The sequence below is a fragment of the Lepisosteus oculatus genome, chromosome 5, assembly GCF_040954835.1.
Source record: "Lepisosteus oculatus isolate fLepOcu1 chromosome 5, fLepOcu1.hap2, whole genome shotgun sequence".
NCBI lineage: Eukaryota > Metazoa > Chordata > Actinopteri > Semionotiformes > Lepisosteidae > Lepisosteus > Lepisosteus oculatus.
This window is the reverse complement of record NC_090700.1, coordinates 45,710,521-45,729,782: the sequence shown is the minus strand read 5'-3', so window position 1 is coordinate 45,729,782 and position 19,262 is coordinate 45,710,521. Positions and strand designations below refer to the sequence as shown.

At 40.9% G+C, this 19,262-nt stretch overlaps 1 protein-coding gene across 2 annotated transcripts in view; it reads left to right on the top strand.

Annotated features, from left to right (window-relative positions):
- LOC102682561 (protogenin A) overlaps nucleotides 1-19,262 on the top strand; it is a 59,988-nt gene that overhangs the window by 35,452 nt on the left and 5,274 nt on the right. Inside the window, exons 11-19 of one of the 2 annotated variants that reach the window (XM_006628778.3) lie at nucleotides 236-424; nucleotides 13,951-14,046; nucleotides 14,240-14,426; nucleotides 14,578-14,705; nucleotides 14,995-15,165; nucleotides 16,851-17,033; nucleotides 18,132-18,255; nucleotides 18,580-18,718; nucleotides 18,940-19,053. In XM_006628778.3, the coding sequence (XP_006628841.2) occupies nucleotides 236-424; nucleotides 13,951-14,046; nucleotides 14,240-14,426; nucleotides 14,578-14,705; nucleotides 14,995-15,165; nucleotides 16,851-17,033; nucleotides 18,132-18,255; nucleotides 18,580-18,718; nucleotides 18,940-19,053 (1,331 nt within the window). The remainder of the gene's footprint in view (nucleotides 1-235; nucleotides 425-13,950; nucleotides 14,047-14,239; nucleotides 14,427-14,577; nucleotides 14,706-14,994; nucleotides 15,166-16,850; nucleotides 17,034-18,131; nucleotides 18,256-18,579; nucleotides 18,719-18,939; nucleotides 19,054-19,262) is intronic. The other variant, XM_015343073.2, reaches the window with a different exon arrangement.

Below are 19,262 nucleotides of genomic sequence, written 5' to 3'. Positions count from 1 at the left end.
CCTTCTTCAGGTGTGAGCAAAAAGGTGCTCACACCTGAAGAAGGCCCCACGACCGAAACATGTTTTCTTTCTACTTTTTTTCAGCATGGAATAAACCTATTACTTGTTCCTTTGCAGCCTACCTGAATCAATATACACCATGCGTATAAAGCATTAAAACATGCTGAATTTCTAACCTTAAGCGCTCAGGATTGCTCGAGCTGTCCTTAACAGTGTGCTCTCTGTATCCACACAGTGCCCTTGGCTCCAGAAATCAGCCTGGAGCCGTTAAACTGCACCACCATCGTGGTGAGGTGGCAGCCCTCCCCAGTCAACGCAGCTAGCATCCAGGGCTACAGGCTGTTCTACCGGGAGGAGAGCCAGCCCGAGAGCGCCCCCATCCAGCTGCGAGCCCAGGAGCTGCGCCACACCATTGGAGGACTCGGTAAGACCCGTTTGTTTCCCTTAGCCAGGCTGGAGGGCCAGTCTCCCTCTCTCTCTTCACCTGCCTTTAGCATGAAATCATGTAGGGAAATGGTGTTTATCTCGCAGTTTAATAGAGAAGAGCAGGTGATCAGAAAGCACAGATTGTGTCGTGGGAGCTGGTATGGTTATGGGGGTGTGGAACAAGCTACCCAGCTGTGTTGTTTAAGCCGCTTGTTTCAAGAAACGGCTGGATGAGGTGAGATAGACGGGCCTCCTCTCATTTCGGGTTATTTGAAAATAAGTTTAGTTTCGGGCCGTCTTTTGTTTGGTGTCCTCTGAGATCTGGGGTAAAGTTAATTTCAGTATTTGTCAGTGGCTTTCTGTACAAGAAAGCTGTACAAGTTTGGCCAGCTCATATATGTATATTATTTATCTGTCTTTGGGTCAGATAAGGCAATTTATCTCTTACTCCCTCCCATGAGTAATGACCTGATTACAATTAGCTTTTAAAGTAAACTGATCCCCCTGTCTTGACCATCGTTTATCTTTTTGGGGGCTAAAAGGCCTTCAGACCAGGCAGGACAATAACGAAACTACCAGAGGAGTAGCTATTGACAACAAGGCTCAGGAAAGATTAATTACACAGGTCTTTCATGTGAGACGCATTGGCCATCTTTGAGGCCCAAACTACCTTTAAAAAGAGGCATTCCTCTTGCTCACGGAGCTTGACCTTTGGCTGTTTGTGTCAGGGTACCCCCCAACTGCTGGGGAGAGGGGGGAGGCCAGTGGGCAGAGGTCCAGCTCACATTGTTGCCTTTAGATCTGATTCACTTACCATAGTGGTGGTGGGGCTGCTGAGAATTCCACACCACTGAATGGACAACTGACCATCTGTGGTCATTTCTGTCAGAGCAGGAGGTCAGCAGCTGATATTTAAGTCAGGAAACATGGGTGAACAATGGGCTGGGAGGCCTGGGTAAATTAGGCCACATTGGGGTTGTAAATACAGTATGTGCTTACACTTTCACAGCAAGCTTTTATGAACCATCCACACTGAAAAACAACAATAAAGTTGCTTTGAACTATTTAAAAGTGGTAGGAAATGGCTCTGGGCTTTACACCAAGTGCAAGAGTTGGTCCCTGAAATTTAAAATTTTGAGGAAGCACACTAATCATAAATTTTGAACAGAAAGCAAAATAAATCAATGTTAATTAAACAAAAACTAGAAAGAAGTCCACAGTTGTCTTTCCCTGTGATTTAATTATGGATGAAGCAGTGTGTTTAGCCTGTAGGGGGAACCCGTGACAGCTGAAGATTCAGTAACGTCATGTTGGCAGTTACTTTTTCATGTCTCCTGACAGATTGTTGTCAGCGTAATGTATTTTTTTCCGACAACCATTTCCAGTTTTTAGTGAGAACCTAATTCCCTGACCAAAGGAGAGGTTAAGGCATTACGAAACCAGTCTTACATAGTAGACCAGAGACTGTATAAATTGTCAAAGAGCACCGGTCTGCAGTTAGTCCAGGGGGGACGTGAGTTGGCAGGGGAATCGGAGCTTGTGTTAGAGCTGGAAACCACTATTCTCGTGCAGCAGTCTTCACAGCCTTACTTGGGCATGTTTGCTAAAATACAGGGAGAAAATGAATTATATGGCTGTCTTGTGGTGGAGAAGGAAGCTGTTATTGTTGAGGAGATTTACGGCAGTTTTATGACCGGTGTGAGCAGGATGGCTGGTGCCCCTCCACATCAAAGGGCCCTATTGTGCTGTATGGGGAGGGCAACAAAGGGAATTCATTGGCCGAGAGTCAACAAAATTCAGTTCTTTGCCAGCAAGCAGAGCTTCAGTTTCCAAAGTGAGCGACAGGTACGGTAGATGTCTTTCCAGATATTACTGTCGGTTAGGAATTAGCTTCCATCATGACACTTAGCACAGAGGACTGTGCTGAAATCGTCCCTCTTCTGAAGCATGGCGACCAGTTCCAGTTCTAGATGTTCATGTTTATACTGCAAGTGCTCAGGCACTGGAAACTGAGACATGATGCTATGCTTGTATTACTTATGTATGCAGTTGTCTTTGAAGCACATAGAAATGTAATGCACAGACTAATGGAAAAATCAGTCGAGCTCTTGAATGCGAAATAACTGTGTAGCACCCTTGTGGCCGTAACTGATCTGCCAGTGGAGGTGAACAAGTAACACCTCTGGCAGAAGAGGCTCCTTTATTGCACTTCGAATGTGAGCTTCTTGGTCTGCACACTTACGGATGCATGGAAAGACATGTTTCTAACAAAGTGAAGATACCTGTGGCTGGTGCAGCCTAGGAAAAAATTCTTATTTGGCAGACTGTTCTAAATCACGACTTGGCAAGTGACTTGCAGGGCACCCTGAAGACACTAGCAAAGGAAATGTTTTTTTTTTCTTAATTTTCCCATAATTCACATGTGATTTACAGGTCTGTTTCTAGTGTCTGTTCCTGAGATTTATTGTTTTCTAATCTTCGCCTTCATCTGGACCTCAGGGCATTGATTACTTTTACTGTTGCTCTCTGGTTACTAATTTAGGTCTGGTATGAAGAAAGCAACCCTCCCCTCCAATCTTTGGACAGAGTGGAAATTTTTTTAGTGTTGTCAATTAAGAGTTTCGATAATAAGTCTCAGTTTTTGATCTTTTTACTTTGTGTTCAGCATGTGGCTAATCTTGTGCTGATTGACTGAACATTTTATTTTCACCTGCATAACTGTTCTGTGTGCCACAGTGTCCCCTAGATAAGTGGGTTTGTAAGATGGTACCTGTTTCCAGTCCCTTCTGCTATGCAATAAACTAGGATACTGACACAGGCTTACCTTTCTTAATTCATTGCATTTATAAAGGGCTTTTGTCCTGAAAAACCTCAAAGCAGTTCACACCTACTGTATAATAGGAGCCACTTTGTCTGCCACTTATGTGCAGTGCTCACCTGGGCTGCCACTGTGAGCTGGCTCTACACCGCACAACGGGTCAGATAGCGAAGACTGAGGAGTTCTCTCACGTTGAGTGTCAGGTTGAGTTAAGGGGGACCTTGAGGAAAGTGAAACTGTACAAGCCCAGAATGAAATTCAGCCAGGATACCCAGTCTAACTATTTCAAATAGTGCCACATAAAAATAAACACACAGGTATCCAGGACCTGGGTAACACAGTGCTGTGGTGGTTAGCATTACTGCCTTGCAGCCCTAGGGCCCTGGGTCAAGTTCCGGACCTGGGGTGCTGTCTGTGTGTAGTTTATATGTCTTTGTATGTTCTCGCTGTGTGGGTTTTCCCAAATGGCTCTGGTTTTCCTTCCACAGTCCAAAGACATACTGCTAGGGTAACTGGCCCTGGTGTGGTGTGTCCTGCCTTGTGCCTGTTGCTTGCAGTAATAGGGTGTGGCTCCCCTGTGACCCTATATTGGATGAAGCAGTCAGAAAATGGATGAATTGCCAGGACCTCAGTTTAACATCTCAAATGAAAGATGGCGCCTCCTGCTGCACAGTGTACCGGCTCACCATACCGGGGCACTGAATTCAAACTTCTGGTCCAGAGGGAACAGTGCCTCTCGTGTACTAGGGAGTATTTGTAATCACCTTCTTGCTCAATTAATCAATCAGCCAATCCATCCATCTTCTAACTGCTTTATCCAGTACTGGGTCACAGGAGAGCCAGAGCAGTGGGTGCAGGACATACCCTGGATGGGATACCAGTCCATCGCAGGTCAGACACACAGCACACAGTCACACCAGGGCCAATTTTCTTAGAACCCGCTTAACTTACCAGTAAGTCTTTTGGACTGTGGGGCAAAGCCCATGCCAACACAGAGTGAGCATACAAACTCCACATACTGTAGATCAATCAATATTAATATACATATAAAAAGTACACAAAAGTACAGTGAAACCATGTATAAAATGTGAAATTAAAAGAAATAAAAGACAAAAACAGGTAACTTAAGGTAGAGTTTAAAAATGTCAGCAGAAGTTTTTAATATGATGAAAAGTATTACAAAGACTAAAGGCTGATGCGGCTCGATCCTCTAACATCCACTGTAAGATATACTGTAAAGTCATTGCTGATTCTAATCCTTTCTCTTCCATGAATCTATAATGTCCTGTCCTGTTCTCCCGCTACTTTACCTTTGCCTACTGCCCTGTCTCTCTCACACCTGAAGAAGGCTCCACGGCCGAAACGTTGTGTTCTCTTTCTTCTTTTTTTCAGCATGGAATAAACCTATTACTATGTCCTGTCTGTCAAGTCTGCAGATTATTAAGAGAATCTTCCCCTGGTTTACTTCTTGCTGCAGTATGATTAAACTTCTTGAGAAACCCATTAACTATCAACATACTATTAATTAAGATTAACATTCTGGTGATTCAGTTGAGTGCCTGAATGTTGTTGAAGCTTAGGTTTGTTTTATCCACCTGCTGGATAGATTTCCTACTTTGATGTGGTTTTAAGGATCTTTTTAAATCTGCAGCAGGTTTGTTATTCTAGGAAAATATGATTCCACGAGCAGTTTTGGTTTTGCCTTGAAATGACCTCAATGTAAGTAACCAAAGACAACCGAATGTCTTTTCCAGTCTCAAAGGGCCCTAATTGTTTTTCAAGATGCATGCAAAAGAAAGCTGATTCAGTGAATATTTAATACTTACACGTTGAAAAGTAGCAGAACTGTGGATATTCTAATCATTGCCATCTTGCAAGAATAAAACAAGTTTCCATTGGATCAATCTCAATTTATCTTTAAGGTAAAGACAATACACTCAGGCTCAAATCTTTTATGTTACCTCATTTAGATGAATTGTTGTTTGTCAATAATACGAACAAGGGGGATAAAGCAGTCTTAAGTCTAAGCAATTCAGTGAGCAGTATCTCAAAGTACAGAGACTGGAAAATGGAGAGGAACCCCATTTCTGCCTTCTCCTCTTTCATCTGCCTTTTGTTTGACTGGGAAAGGGGTTTTAAAACAATAAGACATTTGCTCATGCAAAAAAAATGACTCCCATTTATTTTCCTGAATATAGTAAAAGAACGCCATGAGGTTGATAAGGCCTTGTAAAATGATGGGTAGTTTTTTTTAAACACTATTTTTAGTGTTGAAGTGCCTTGGTGGAAAGTATAATTTGTGGTAGCCAAGTGATTAAATTAAATTCTGGTTCTCATTATTATGGTGGCCAGTTGTTCTCGTCTCTGGCTTGTTGTGAGTAGAAGCTCCCCTTGCAAGCAGTCCCTCTTTGAAAACTAGAGTGTCTTTAAATTTCTTTTGGAATGCTTAGAAATAAAGAGTTCCCTCTTATTGTCAACAAGTGATAAGAAATGAAATCCATATTTAATCACCGCACATACATTTCTGCTGTTTTTCTGCTGTTATATGGATTATTACTACAGTGTAAGAGAGTGTAGCATGATTGTAAAAAATGAAACCTCTTAAAAAGTGTTTTTTAAGCTTGTTTTCCTCTGTACCTGTTGCCTGTGAACTGAGATAAATCTTTATGGTATCATTAAAGAAAGGGCCCATCTACCTTAATTGCTTTGTGTTGAAGTTTAAAAGAAGACTTGTGACAGTAAGACTTTTTAATAAAAACTGGATGCATTCATCAGTTGAGGGTTTCGTTTCCATGGACCTCTGTGTTTTAGTATTTATACCCTTAAACTGACCCAGTGCAGCTATAAAAAACGGTATTAGTAAGGTTATATTTTCCTATTGATTTTTGGAGTGATTTGAATGGCAAAGCATGACAATGGATTTAACAATGGATTTAATCTAAAATGGAAATTAAAATGTTAAAATCTTGACTTAAGTGGTCCAATGTTTACAGGAATTTTTGATTATCAGAAGTTTTTTTGACTTGTATCAAACAGTTTTTTAATCCCGTGCTATCAGACAACTGTATTAACTCCTGTAAAATGTTTACTTCACATTCAGTTCTACTGGACGGTACTGGTAACTCAGTGGGCCTCTCTCGGCCCAGTTCCTGGTGGGTGTCATCAAACATTGGCTGGACGTGTGAGATCTGTCACAGTTCACCCCGTATCAGATTAGTGAGATCTAAAGCACATTTAGAACAATGCCACAACAATTTTGAAAGCTTTGAAAAAGCAGATGAAATGTTGCTAAGCTTTTCCATTTAAAAGGCTAATATGCATTAAGTATTTTAGAGCATGCAGTTCATTATATCACAGATTTTAATGCATAATAAAACCTGTAAACAGCTCTGAACTCAGGCCTTTTGAAGAAAACTAAAGCTCCAATATTTCTGTTTATCTGAAATATTTTATATAAATCTTTATATTTTTATTTATATATATATCTATTTTCTCAACTCTAAAAAGTTAAATGTTTTAAGTGAATGCATTTTTATGAACATTTTAATAAACTCTTTGAGAAACATTCTTTTGCTCTTTTCTAATCTAAACTTTTAACTTTTTCTACTAACTCCCATGTTTGATTGCCTTAACGTTCATCATGAATATTCTTGTTTCGTTACAATTTCGTTGCATTTTTTTTTTCATTTTCTTCTTTGCACTATACACAACGTCTTTGGGTTTGGAAATATGCTTTATGAATACAGTTTGTTAATATACATTATTTTTACTTTATTCGGAAGATTGTAAAATATTTCCTTTTACAATATCGTTTCCTTCTCTCTTGAGTTGCGCTGCCATGCTATTTCACAGTTCTGTCCGTTCTTTGTCTTGAGGAGCACTTGTGTTTGCCAGAATGTTGTTAAGTGTTGAGAAACTACATCGTTTCAGAGTGGACAGAGTTTGCACTTGTTTGGTTCCACTATATTGTTTTTACTGGATAGCACCTCTATGATCTTTGGCTGTGCGTTCTTTTTCTCCTTCTTTCATTTCTTTCATTAGTAGTGCTGGGTAGGTTTACGGCCGTAAAGTACATTGCTCAACCACTGATGCAGAAGGACATAGGTTTTCCTTTGGCATCTCTCCAGCCTGCGCAGGCCTGTTCTGTGCACACATGTTGTTATGCACATTACACGGCACATTCAGGCTCTGCCAACTGAAGGGTCGGCATGAGGCCGTTTTCCCTATTCATCCATTTCCAGTCCATTTGTCTTGCTGACAGTTGTGTCTAAATTTAGTTTCCCCAAATTGCTTTTAAGTCTATATCCATGGTAATTGTTGCATTTTCTTTGTTGCACATTAGGCACTTACAAAGCTTGTAACTTTTCTTTCCTGAAAAGTGTGATATGCCCTTGTGGTTACAGTGTTTTCTCCCTCTGACGTTCCAGATGAAATTTAGGAATAATTGCAGAACAGAAAACTGCTTCCACGCAGAGCTGTTGTGCAGCAGAGTTAAAGCCCTGTCATGTGCGTTTCTTTTCTCCTTTTCTTCCAAGTTAGACTCGGGGTCAGAATGCTACTGAACCCCCGTGACACCAGAGCGGAAAAAAACGGTCTAGTAGGAAATTTATTTCATAGCTCTAGGCAAACGTGGGCCATTCAGAATAGCTTCTCTTTTGTCCTATCTGTTACAAAACTCACATTATCAGACAGCACCAAGTGTCAGACAGTAGAGATGTATGTATTACATTATGGCAGGCGCATTAATAGACTGCTTGCCTGACTCCAAGCAAATGATGAACCTTAGCCTCCTGAAGGAGCAAGACTTCATGTCTAAATGATAGCTTAACAGAATATCTTCCAAAGTTCCCAAAATTTTCTTTTTGTAAGATGAGAAATAGTATCCTTCTGTTAATTAAAGAAGTCTTGTGGATGCGAACATCAGGATTATTGGCTAAGAGGCAGTTTTTCAGGCAGTTCACAACTGTGCAAGATTTTAATTGTATTTTAGTATTACTTTGTGTAATTTTGTTAAATGCACATGCAAAAATTATTTTCCCAAAAAAGTCTGTCGAATACATTTAGATATGCACTTCCCCATGTCTCTGCATCTGCAGAGTGCCTGACTAGGAATGGGAATCTTGCTTCTCAGTTATGTGAGGTTGCAGATCCCCTCTCCACTCATGTGAAATGTGCTGCTCTTAGGGTCAGTAAAAGACCTGACATTTATTACCATGGCTCAGACCGTACTCTATGGCCTGGGGCCCCACAGGGTTAGAAGAAGCCTCTGCCCTTCTGCAGGAGACAAGAAGGCACACAGGCCATAAAAATCAGGTGACCACAAACAGTTCAAGAATTTCTCTTCAAATAAGGAATGGCAACCAAATTTATAGGCTGTCCAGAAAGTTAACATTCCTTTCATAAAAAGGGGCTGAGCACACTTAACCCTTTCTACCTGGGATTTGAAAACAAACCCAACAACAAACACCAAGAGTGAACAAATGTTAAGATAGGTGCTCTTCCTTGTTCGGGGGATTATGCTCTGAATTTTGTTTTGTTTGAGCAGTGCATTCCTAAAGGTTGTAGTGCTGTCTAAACGAGTCTAATTAATCAAATGCATTTAACAGCCTGGTTGTTTTTGTTAAGTGTTTTGGGTCGGTAACATTGCCTTAATTCCAAAATATCCCAACAGGACCACTAGGAGTATTTGATACCTGCAACATTTTGAGCTTTTAAAGGCATCCTTCTTCTTAAAATCAGCTATAATGTTAATACATGTCTCTATTTGATTAGCATTCATTTTCAAAGGCTATTAGTCCACGCCTGAGTGTGCACAAATGAGGGAGGGGGTGCATGGACAGGCCTTATCTAAGAGCTAATAGCATCTAACAGCCTTGTGCGGAGATCCTATTGGCATTGTTGAAGATTGGTGTGTGTCTGGTTGTAGCAAGCAGGGCTGTAAATGCTGGTGATCAAGAACAGTTTTCCCCTTGTGCTTTTGTCTTATAAAAACCTTTATGGCCTCTCCCTGTGAAAACGTCTGAGCAAGTAAGAAGGCCATGAAAAGATAACCCAATTGACAGACCCAGCTTTTTGTAGACATCACGGTTTCCTCTTTGAGCTGCACTTTTTTTTTTGGAGCAGTGGAACTGCCGTGACTACTGAACGCCACCATTTCTTACTTAGAGTTTACCCTGGGACTTCCTTTAACTACATTTAAGTCTAGCTGGTGGCGGTGCGAAACAAATGCTCTTTGAAACCTGCACCGTAGCTTTTCATTAGGTCAGCTTTTCTTCTCCTTCACTTAGTGACCCTCCCCCCGACAGATCCCCTCTGGAGCGCCATGGCTTGCAGCAGGATTTAGCTTGCCCAGATTCCATGTCAAAGGTCATGCCCCAGATGTCACACCATCCCCAAACTCTCAGCCTCTTTCCTGCATAATTACTGCAGGCCATTGTGCTGCAGGGGCAGATTGGGGGGCAGTGTGCTCTCCCTGCCATACCCAGACCCCTGATGCATTCAGCTGGACTCTGGGCGAACAAAAGCCCATGGGATGGCTGGAGCCGGACATAAGGAAGATTGAAAAGTGGGCATTAGCCAAGACCTTGAATTTAATTTAATCTGTCATTGTGTCTTTACACCCCCCACCCCCCCGCCATTCGGAACAAGTCCAAGCCTGTTTCGTCTTTTAGACAGTTCTCTGTCTTTTGAAACTGTATCGTTTCCACTGCATGTATGTTTTAAATAATATTTTTGGTTACAACAAAGATAAAAAGAAAGCACTGGTTAGCTGGTCATTGGCCAGCCCTATAGTTTATTTCAACAGTTTTTATTTTTAACCTTAAAACTGCACTTACTCACAGCAAAGAATTGATTTAATCATTAAACTTTAAAATTGCAGACCAGCTGGGAGTCATCTTATTGTCTTGTCAGCTGTATAGGTTTTAGAGTAGTTCCTGTGCTATTGTAGTGTAGCGCACTAGGATGATGACTAATGTGCTCTTGGTGCCCACAGAGAACTGTCTTGAGCTCTGTACCTATTCTGTTTGTCTTAACTCCCTAGAAGTAACTTTGCTGCTAGATTTTAGGTTTATTTTTTTTCCCCAAAGCAATTTTCTTTATCTCTTCCTACTAAAGCTGTGAGGGAAAGGACCTTTAAAAAGGAAACTCGACTCATATTCCATGTCTCTGACCCCAGATTCTTTCTCAGTTTTATCTGGCCCTGACCTAATGGCCTTAGACTGGCTCCATTGAAGCTCTTCAGGGCTTCAAAATCTCAGCAGCTGAAAGCTGCCTCCCTGGTATCCCAACCCCCTCCAAAAAGAAACGTTTTCCCCTCTTCCTCTGAAATACACTCGTCTATTTAAAGAAATACAACAACAACATCCAGAACTTGATACAATGGTAAGTGGGATGTTTCTAAAAAACCCACTGTTTTCTAAATTCTGAATTCACCGAATTATTTGAAAATATCCCAATGAAGGCCATTAATTTTCCTGTCAAGGCCGGCCTCCAAATCTCAAAATGGCTCTCCCCTCAGTAACCCTTTTCACTGTAAATGTCTCACTCCACCGCACATAAAAAGTGACAACCTATTGCCACCTGTTATGTGGATACCTATACCTTATATCTATAACACAGCCTGTTATTCTCGTTCTTGGGAACGTGGGTTTCTGTTCTAAAAAATCATGTTGTGCTGTAGGTAAGGAGTTTGAGGATAAATCCTTGCTGTTTAGCTCAGTGATCCGCTCTGTGTTGCTTTATGCTCTGTCCATCCATTCGCCGAGCAGCTTATTCCTGGAAAGGGTTGTGGCAACACAGAGCCTATCCTCAAGCACAGGGCTCTGAGAACAGGCCAATCGACCCATCTAGCCCATTTGGTATTTATTAGCTCATTGATCTGAAGAGCTCATCCAACTGTTTCATGAAAGAAACCAGGGTATAAACTTCATCAACGTGGATGGATAGCTGGTTCAACACCCCCATAGCCATTTGTGCTAAAAAAGTGATAGAGATCTCTGCCCTTCTTTTCCACAACTCTCAGACTCCTACAGGCCTCAGTCAGGAGGAACGTGTAAACCTTCCTTTAGAGTCTTCACTTAAGATATCTTGTTGGCAGTACTAGGTAAGCTGTCAGCTGTTCTCAAATTGTGTATTCAACTAAACTGACCCTTCCAATAGTGGTGTGTTTCACACCTTGGGTAGGATTTGTAGTCCTTTGAAACCTACAGCAATAAAATTAAAGGTTAAACTACCCCTGTTAGAGACAAACCAGTGACAATTTTAAAGTTTAGCCACCGAATCCCATGTTAGTGAGTGAAAGAGCATAGCTTAGTGGCCATGTTTGGCATTGCACAGTCTCTGTTGAATGTTCCACAGTCTCTGTTAGTTTATTCCCTTGCTCTGAAAACAACAGCTTGAAAGAATGAATGCATTAGGTATAATAACATCCCTGTAGTAGCTGTTTGGTTTAACTGGCTGTATCACTGAGAAGGCTGTGGAAACTGCCCCAGATGCTATATTAAAAACTTCTCAACATCATATTTTAACATTTTTTGTATGTGGATTTGAACTGGAACAGTGTGCCGATTTATTAATAATAGATAGATGTGAGTGGTTTGTTTATTTTTTGGCAACCGTGCTAAAAATGTCATGTAAACCTATTTACCGGAAAAAAGGAAGAAAAAAAACATTATTGAAATGTTAATTACTGTGTAAAATCAAATTGAACTCTACAAAACTAAATATTGGTGATAGTGCCTTTTAATAGACCTGATTCCCCTCTGTGCACAATAAGCTTTTATTATTATTAATAATAATAATAATAATAATAATAATTCTTTAAAAAAAGCTTGTGGATCCGAGCCCATTGACCAACAAGAAAAGTTCCTCAAGCTGATGAATACTTGGGTACTTTTCAATCATTGTCTTATGTTTTAGACAGTGAGAGGAATAGCACATATTGGTTTAAATTATAGCACACATGATAAAGTATTTCCTGAATGAGTAGTAGTATGGATTACTATTTAATAGCTTAAATCTTGTTAGAGATTGTGCATAATGAAGTGTGACATACTTTAAAATATTAAAGAGCCCAAGAATTCCTGTGCGGCCTGTTCTCATTAGTTTGATAGATTCTACACTATTTCCACAGGTCTCAGAGGGTTCTGCATGAGTCTGTTGTAGTTCTCACTCTAATTCCATTAGAAAGTGTATACCACTTTATTTGGGGTAATTCCTCCAGCCAATCCCTTAATTTTAACCCATAAAATATATATTTCCATGTAAATAAGACTGAGTTTATTATTCATTCACTTTCCCCCTATGATAAACGTGAATAATACTTCCAGATTGATTTCCAATGAAAAGTAATGACTTAAATATATAAGGGGCAGACCCCTGGAGAACAGAGATTTTCTCTCAAGGTATCTTTTTTTTTCTGAGTGTTCTTTAACACTGATACCTTCGCTTGTATTGTCACTGGACACTGCAATCCTGTGATGGGTTTTGCTTACTCTCAGTATCTCAGTTTTCCTTCTGAAATCAAGTTTCAGAGGTTCACACTTAAAATCCAAGTGAATGCCACAGCCAGGAATGCCAAGGGTAGCTCTGGGTCTTTCTGCTTTTATCAGTGAGTGTTCCCTGGTGTAGTCTTTACAGGTGATCACACCTTAAAATAAAGTATTGGAACCTTTTGAATAGGTTTTGTGGTGAATTTTAATACCCGATGTGTCTTTGTATTTCTAGCAAACACTAGGTTTAGCTGGAGTCATGCTTTAAAAAGGGTGTGAAAGCTGAAAAACCAAAAATCTTTCGTAATGAAGTAATTTCAGAATTACAGCTGCCATAACGACATCAGTGTAGAGCCCTGTAGTGACCTGATGTCATAAACAGTGTAAGGATTTTGTAAACCCATAACATTTTTGGCTAAAACATTTCATGACAAACATTTTTTAATTCTACTTATTATTTGGAGTACGAAGAGCGTAGCTGAATATGTTCCACTGAAAAACATCTCCTGAGTGTTGTAGATATCGGAGTGGATTACAAAACTACTGTATGATTACATATTTTAAAACATGCTTTGACCAGTGTTTTGTAACTATGTGAGAAAATGTTTTCAAAATTTTAGCTTTAGCAAAACAAATGAGTGTTAATCTTAAAATACATCCAGTAACAGAATTTATTTTTTGAAAGTTGCTGTTTATGGAGAAAGAGAAAACAGCATCTCATTTATGGCTTCTTTGTCTTCCTTTTGTTTTCCAAGCCAGTTGTGTTGGCTGGGGCAGGCCTTTCAGCAAAGGCCATTGTAGTTTGACTTCTGACCCCAGAGCTGAAAGAAAGTGACCACTAGCAATGGTCATCGGCTCGCAGAGGTGCAGGGAGGGGTTTATGTGTGAAAAGCTGTGGACAGGATGATGGAAAGAGGGCCCTCATGTTGGGAGGCGCTATTGTGTTTGAGAGACCTCAATGTGTCTCACACTGCCCAGAAAAGAACTGGGAGACAGAGCATCTGTTATCTTCCCCCCAACTACAAAGCTGTATATAATGAAACCGGAAAAAAAAAAAACATTTTATCCACAGACATTGATATAACTTATTTTTGTGCTTTAACATTTTTTGCTATCTTATACTGTAATGTAACCATTGTCGTGATCTAAACCATTATAAAGGCTCTGTTCAAACAAAGCCATAGAGACTTAATCCATCTTACTTTTTAAATTTAGATCCAAGGAGGAAATACCACGTCAAGCTTCTGGCCTACAGTTACATGGGAGAAGGTTATCAGGCAGACCAGACAGTCAGCACCCCTGGCTGTGTGTGTAAGTAAGCTTGGAGTATTACACTGAAGAATGTGACAGTGATATACAGTCCGCTGTGACACTTTTTATATTATCAATTCCAAACCTCTTTTACTAAAACTGCCTGTTGGGCTCATGCCACGAAAGCGTATGGGTTAGACGTCCTCTCGGCCTCAGGCCTCTGAGTAAGAGATGCTCTTCCTCGCTGTTCCAGCGGTTCGGGATCGCATGGTGCCTCCTCCTCCACCTCCTCACCACCTGTACGTGAAGGCTAACAGCTCTTCCTCGGTGTACCTGCACTGGGGCCGCCCCGCCTTCACCTCCGGCCAGATGGTGAATTACACCATCCGCTGCAACCCCGTGGGCCTGCAGAACGCCTCCCTGGTGCTCTACCTGCAGACGTGAGTCTCGGCTTCGCTCGCCGCTTTGCACGCCGTCCCCACAGCCGGGGGCACTTCGCGCCGCTTGCTTTTCGGGGCCTTTTACATGGTTCTTCGTCGTCTCAATGCCTGTTTTGCTCACTTGCTTGGTTTTCCCTCCCCACCACGGCAGTTCTGAGCAGCACATGCTTGTGCAGGACCTTCAGCCCAACACCAGATACGAGTTTGCAGTCCGCCTCCACGTGGACCAGCTCTCGAGCCCGTGGAGTCCTGTGGTCTACCAGAGTACAATGCCAGAAGGTAAGACTGAGCCTCCTTTTAGAAATTAGCGAGACATTCGTAACTGTTCTAGCTAATGCAGGAACACAGAATTGAGTGCTCTGAGAAACTGTATGGCAACAGAGCTGCATACCGGTGATGATACGTTTTTGCCGTGTGCCGTCAAGAATTTGAAAACTTAATGTATTTAGATCTTCTTGTGAAGATTCGAAGTGGCCAAGCCTCAGCACAGCGGCTGAAACCTGGCACGTGCATCTTCTTTTAGTTTAACCCATGCTTTTCGTGATGTGGTGCTGCTTTGCTTTTCCAGCTCCGACTAGACCTCCGACAGGAGTGAAGGTGACTCTCATAGAGGATGACACAGCCCTGGTGTCCTGGAAGCAACCAGAGGAGCCCAATGTTGTCGTGACACGCTACACAGTCCTTTATGCTTCCAGGAAGGCATGGATTGCTGGAGAGTGGCAGGTGCTTCAGAGAGAAGGTAATTCTCAAATTCCACAAACAGACCATTATTAAAAGGCTTGAAGGCTGCCGCCAGAAGACTGGCCTCCAAATGTGTTTGTTAATTGGAAATCAATATCTAATTTCTCAATGTATGAGACGTAGATCCTTAATTCCTTACCTTACTGGTCCGTGTAATACCTGTTTAGTCCTAGATAAAAGTCTGATGTTATCCTGTTAGGCAAAAGGATAAACTAGGATGGTGAATTATTACATAAACCTTTTTTCTCCTATGGAAAATACTAAAGTGGGAGACCTCTTTCTTTAAAAAAAAAATTAAGGCTTTATTGATAAAGTGGATTTGTATGTATTATTTTAGCTTAACTAACAATGTGTCTTAATACTTAAAATACAAATATCCAGTTCTGACGGACAGCACAAGTTTATTACATGTGGGTAGCCTTCTACTTTAAACATCAGTGTTTGTCATAAGTGCACTGTCAGATTGTATTCTGTCCTCTAGAATGAATTTAACAGAACAGAGGCTCTACAATTTGCTACACTACTATATTACATTAGTTGTGAGAAATGGGTCCTTTAAAGCTTGTGCTTCAAATTAGATTTTATAATCATCTTTGCAAGAGGGCATAATATTCCATTCTAACCTAGGAAGCGAAAAACATTCAAACAGGCTCTCCTTTCTTATTTTGAGTTTAGTATCTATATGGTTTGATTTCTTTCTATCTCTTAATTAATGGCCATTATTTCATTTCCTAAATCATTAGGAAAAGGATTTTTTAAAAAGAATCCTTTTTAAAGTTTTTTAGAGCTGTTGTCTTTCAGTACCTGGGCTCAAGTCATTGTTCCTTTGAAGTATAAAGTCATTTACAAGGAGAAAACAGCAGTGACCGAAGAGATTTAAAAAATGTTGGCTTTGAACAGCATCACATGTGGGGGCTCATTTAATGGTGGGATATTGGTATCTAGGCAGAGGTGGCACTAGAATGCTCCAAGATGAAGTGTTTGTAAAGCCAGGGAGCTGCCGCCTTTAACCCTGAGTTTGAGCAGGGTTGTTGCTGGGTTATAATTGAGTGCAGATGACTTTTTGAAATGCAAAGCATCCGCAGTTTACGTTTAGCCACCTCTGAGAGGTCAGAAGTTAGGACTTTCAGAACCGGTGTGTGTCCCATTCACTGTAAATCAGAGCAGCCCTCCTGACAGTTACTACAGGGGGCTGTGAGGTGATCTGTGGAAATGATGAGAGCTGCTAAACTCTGCTCTGCTGCTCTACTGGCCTTCCATGGTCACCAGTAGATCCTGTTATGGCCCAGTGGTGGTCATGGCTCTGTCAGCCAGCAGCACACAGAGAAGATTTTGTTGCAGAAAAGCACTTTGTAGTTGAAGAAAAGAGAAGTTTAATTCATCTTTAGATTTTTATGCGTTTGCAAGTGCAAGATAATTATCGTGGCCTGGCAGGAGGTGAATTCCTTGTCTTTTCACCGAAATCCAAAAGATTTAGTATTTATCAAAACTGGTGACAAACGTGTATCTAATGTATAAACTGGAAGTATTTAGTTTTTAATAGACACCTGTGAAATGGCACATTTGTAAATTCATCATTATTCTGGCTGCTCTTCTTCTCAGACCTCCACAGCCTGTTTGATTACGTCAGTCATGAGTGGCCCAAACCCAGCTACAGTTTATTAACTCCAGGCTTCTTTTCAGGGAGCATCACCATGGCATTGCTGGAGGACCTTCTTCCGGGGAATGTCTACCTCATTAAGATATCGGCATCAAATGAGGTGGGAGACGGCCCCTTCTCCAACCTGGTGGAGTTGGCCGTTCTGCCAGAAGGGTCTCAGTCCAGTCAAAATTCCAGGCATTCTGATGGCACAGCTGAGGCTAAAGGTCAGTTGAAAGGCTGATGTTGTCGTGTTACTTTTGCTGTCTTGAGCTGACCTGAGCACACCGTCCATACATGTGCAGTTACAGTGAATACAGAAGGAGAACTCTGCATCCAGGTCCTTTTCTCATAATTAACATACTCTCCAGAGAAGACTGAAAGATGGATGATTGTCCTTTTTGCTACTGTGTGTTTCACCAGGTTGAGTGTGAAAACTAAATATTTATAACCTATTACACTTATATAGGATCTCAAAGCTCTTTACCTATTATAATAGGGGGATCCCCTGTTCAGACAGAGAAGTGAGAACTTACTCTGCTAGTTGAATTAAGTAGATTTTGGTAGGTGAAATTGTTGTAGTCTAAGAACAGAATTTAGCCAGCACAACAAAGTCAGCATCACAACACTTTCAAATAATGCCATTGAAGCTTTCATGACCAGCTAGTCAGGAACTTGATTTCCTGTCCCAGCACCTCCTCAAGCACAGTGTCCCCTCTCACGGCACTGCGGCATTGGTTTGGAAATGCTGATCTAGAGATCACCACTCCTCCACAGCCTTGTCTCCTTCGAGCTGTATGTGGATCACTGGTGTGTTTTATACCCTTATCATCATATCTCCCAAATCAAATCCATTTGCTTTTCACTTTAATAAAATCACAAACCTTCCTGGAATATTTACAGCAAGTACAGTTTTTTTTTCCTGGCGATTTTGTTTAGTAAAACCCTGTTCTTGTTTTTCTCCATGTATATTTGTGTGTCTGTTGTAACACACCTCAGTAACTACAGATTTTTCCTTCTTAAGCATTAACTACCACTTCACACAGCTATATTACTCCAAATTTAATTGCCTCTTGACATGTTTAAAATTCAATGGCCTGAACTTTGGCCCTTGTTCCACTAAATTATTTACACTCTGGTGAGACTGTTATATTTAAAGGCGGCCATTTTTAATAATGGTGTACATTACTAAAGAGAACAGTATCTCAAAGAGACAATCACCGCTGAAGAGGTCTGGACTGGTACTCCCCTCCTGTAGCTTTCACCATCTGTGTGATGTCTCTTCTGCAAATTGGAAAACTGATTATTTTATGACTGTGTTACAGCTTACTCCAATGGCTTTTACCATCTGGACCAGAAGTCGATGACGGGGATCATTGTTGGAGTTTGCATTGCCTTTACTTGTATCATCATCTGTGTTCTCATCTTGATCTGTCGGGGCAGAGCCAGGTACACACTCGATTCCAGCGATCTTGATATTAGAATCTGAAAGTCTCTTCCTTTACTTCGTTGTTGCAGTTTTTTTCATCTTTGTTTTTTATTTTTAAATTTTACATGTGCTTTTTGTTTTTGTGTGGCGTGACTCCTCTTTAGTTTATAAAATTGTGCTTTTCTCAGTCCAGTAATTGGCATGGCTGTAACGTGCTGTTTGAAATCTGAAGAAACACTTCAGGGACATCTGAAGAAACACTTGCACAGATTGCATTAATTCAACAAATGGCATAGTACACTATTTTTTCTGTAATAGTTTTATTTTGGATTATGTCTCTGTAGGAAATTATATACTACAAAGATCATCCAGCAAGGAAATGGCCAGCTTAATCATGCTGCTACCCCTCGGAGGAATGAAAGCCAAGCAGAAAATGCAGAGTCTCTGATGCCAATGATGGGCAATAACTTCATTGACACAAAGGTGAGAGACTGTTCAACCTTAGCATCAGTACAGTGCTGGGGGCTCTTAATGAGAACAAGCTTATTGACCTTAGAGGTCTTAGAGTACAGGAGATCCTAGATTGCTCAAATAACTGGAATAGTTATGTTGCATTTAACAGTGTAAAAGCCCTAAGCCATTTTATACTGGAAGAATTCATTTGGAAGACATCACTGTAAGCTATGCTATTTTTCATATTTAAGGGTGGAACAGACCTCATTATAAACAGCTTTGGGCCAGTAAAACCCACCATTACAAAGAAGAAGAAATGGCTGTTCTTCAGCAGTGAAGATAAGCTAAAGCTCAAGAAAAGCGAGGTAAGAGTGGCAGTGTTCTTACAGAGTGAGGAGGCTGGACAGTTTACTGACATATGAGGGAGACAGGAGAGGAAATCGTGACAACAGTTTGTGACGTTCCATACACCATACTGTATTAACAGACACACACTCTTTTCTTCAATGAGCCTTCCGATTTCAGAATTTCCTGATTTCCTGATACTGCCTGTTTGATTTAGAAAATGATCCAA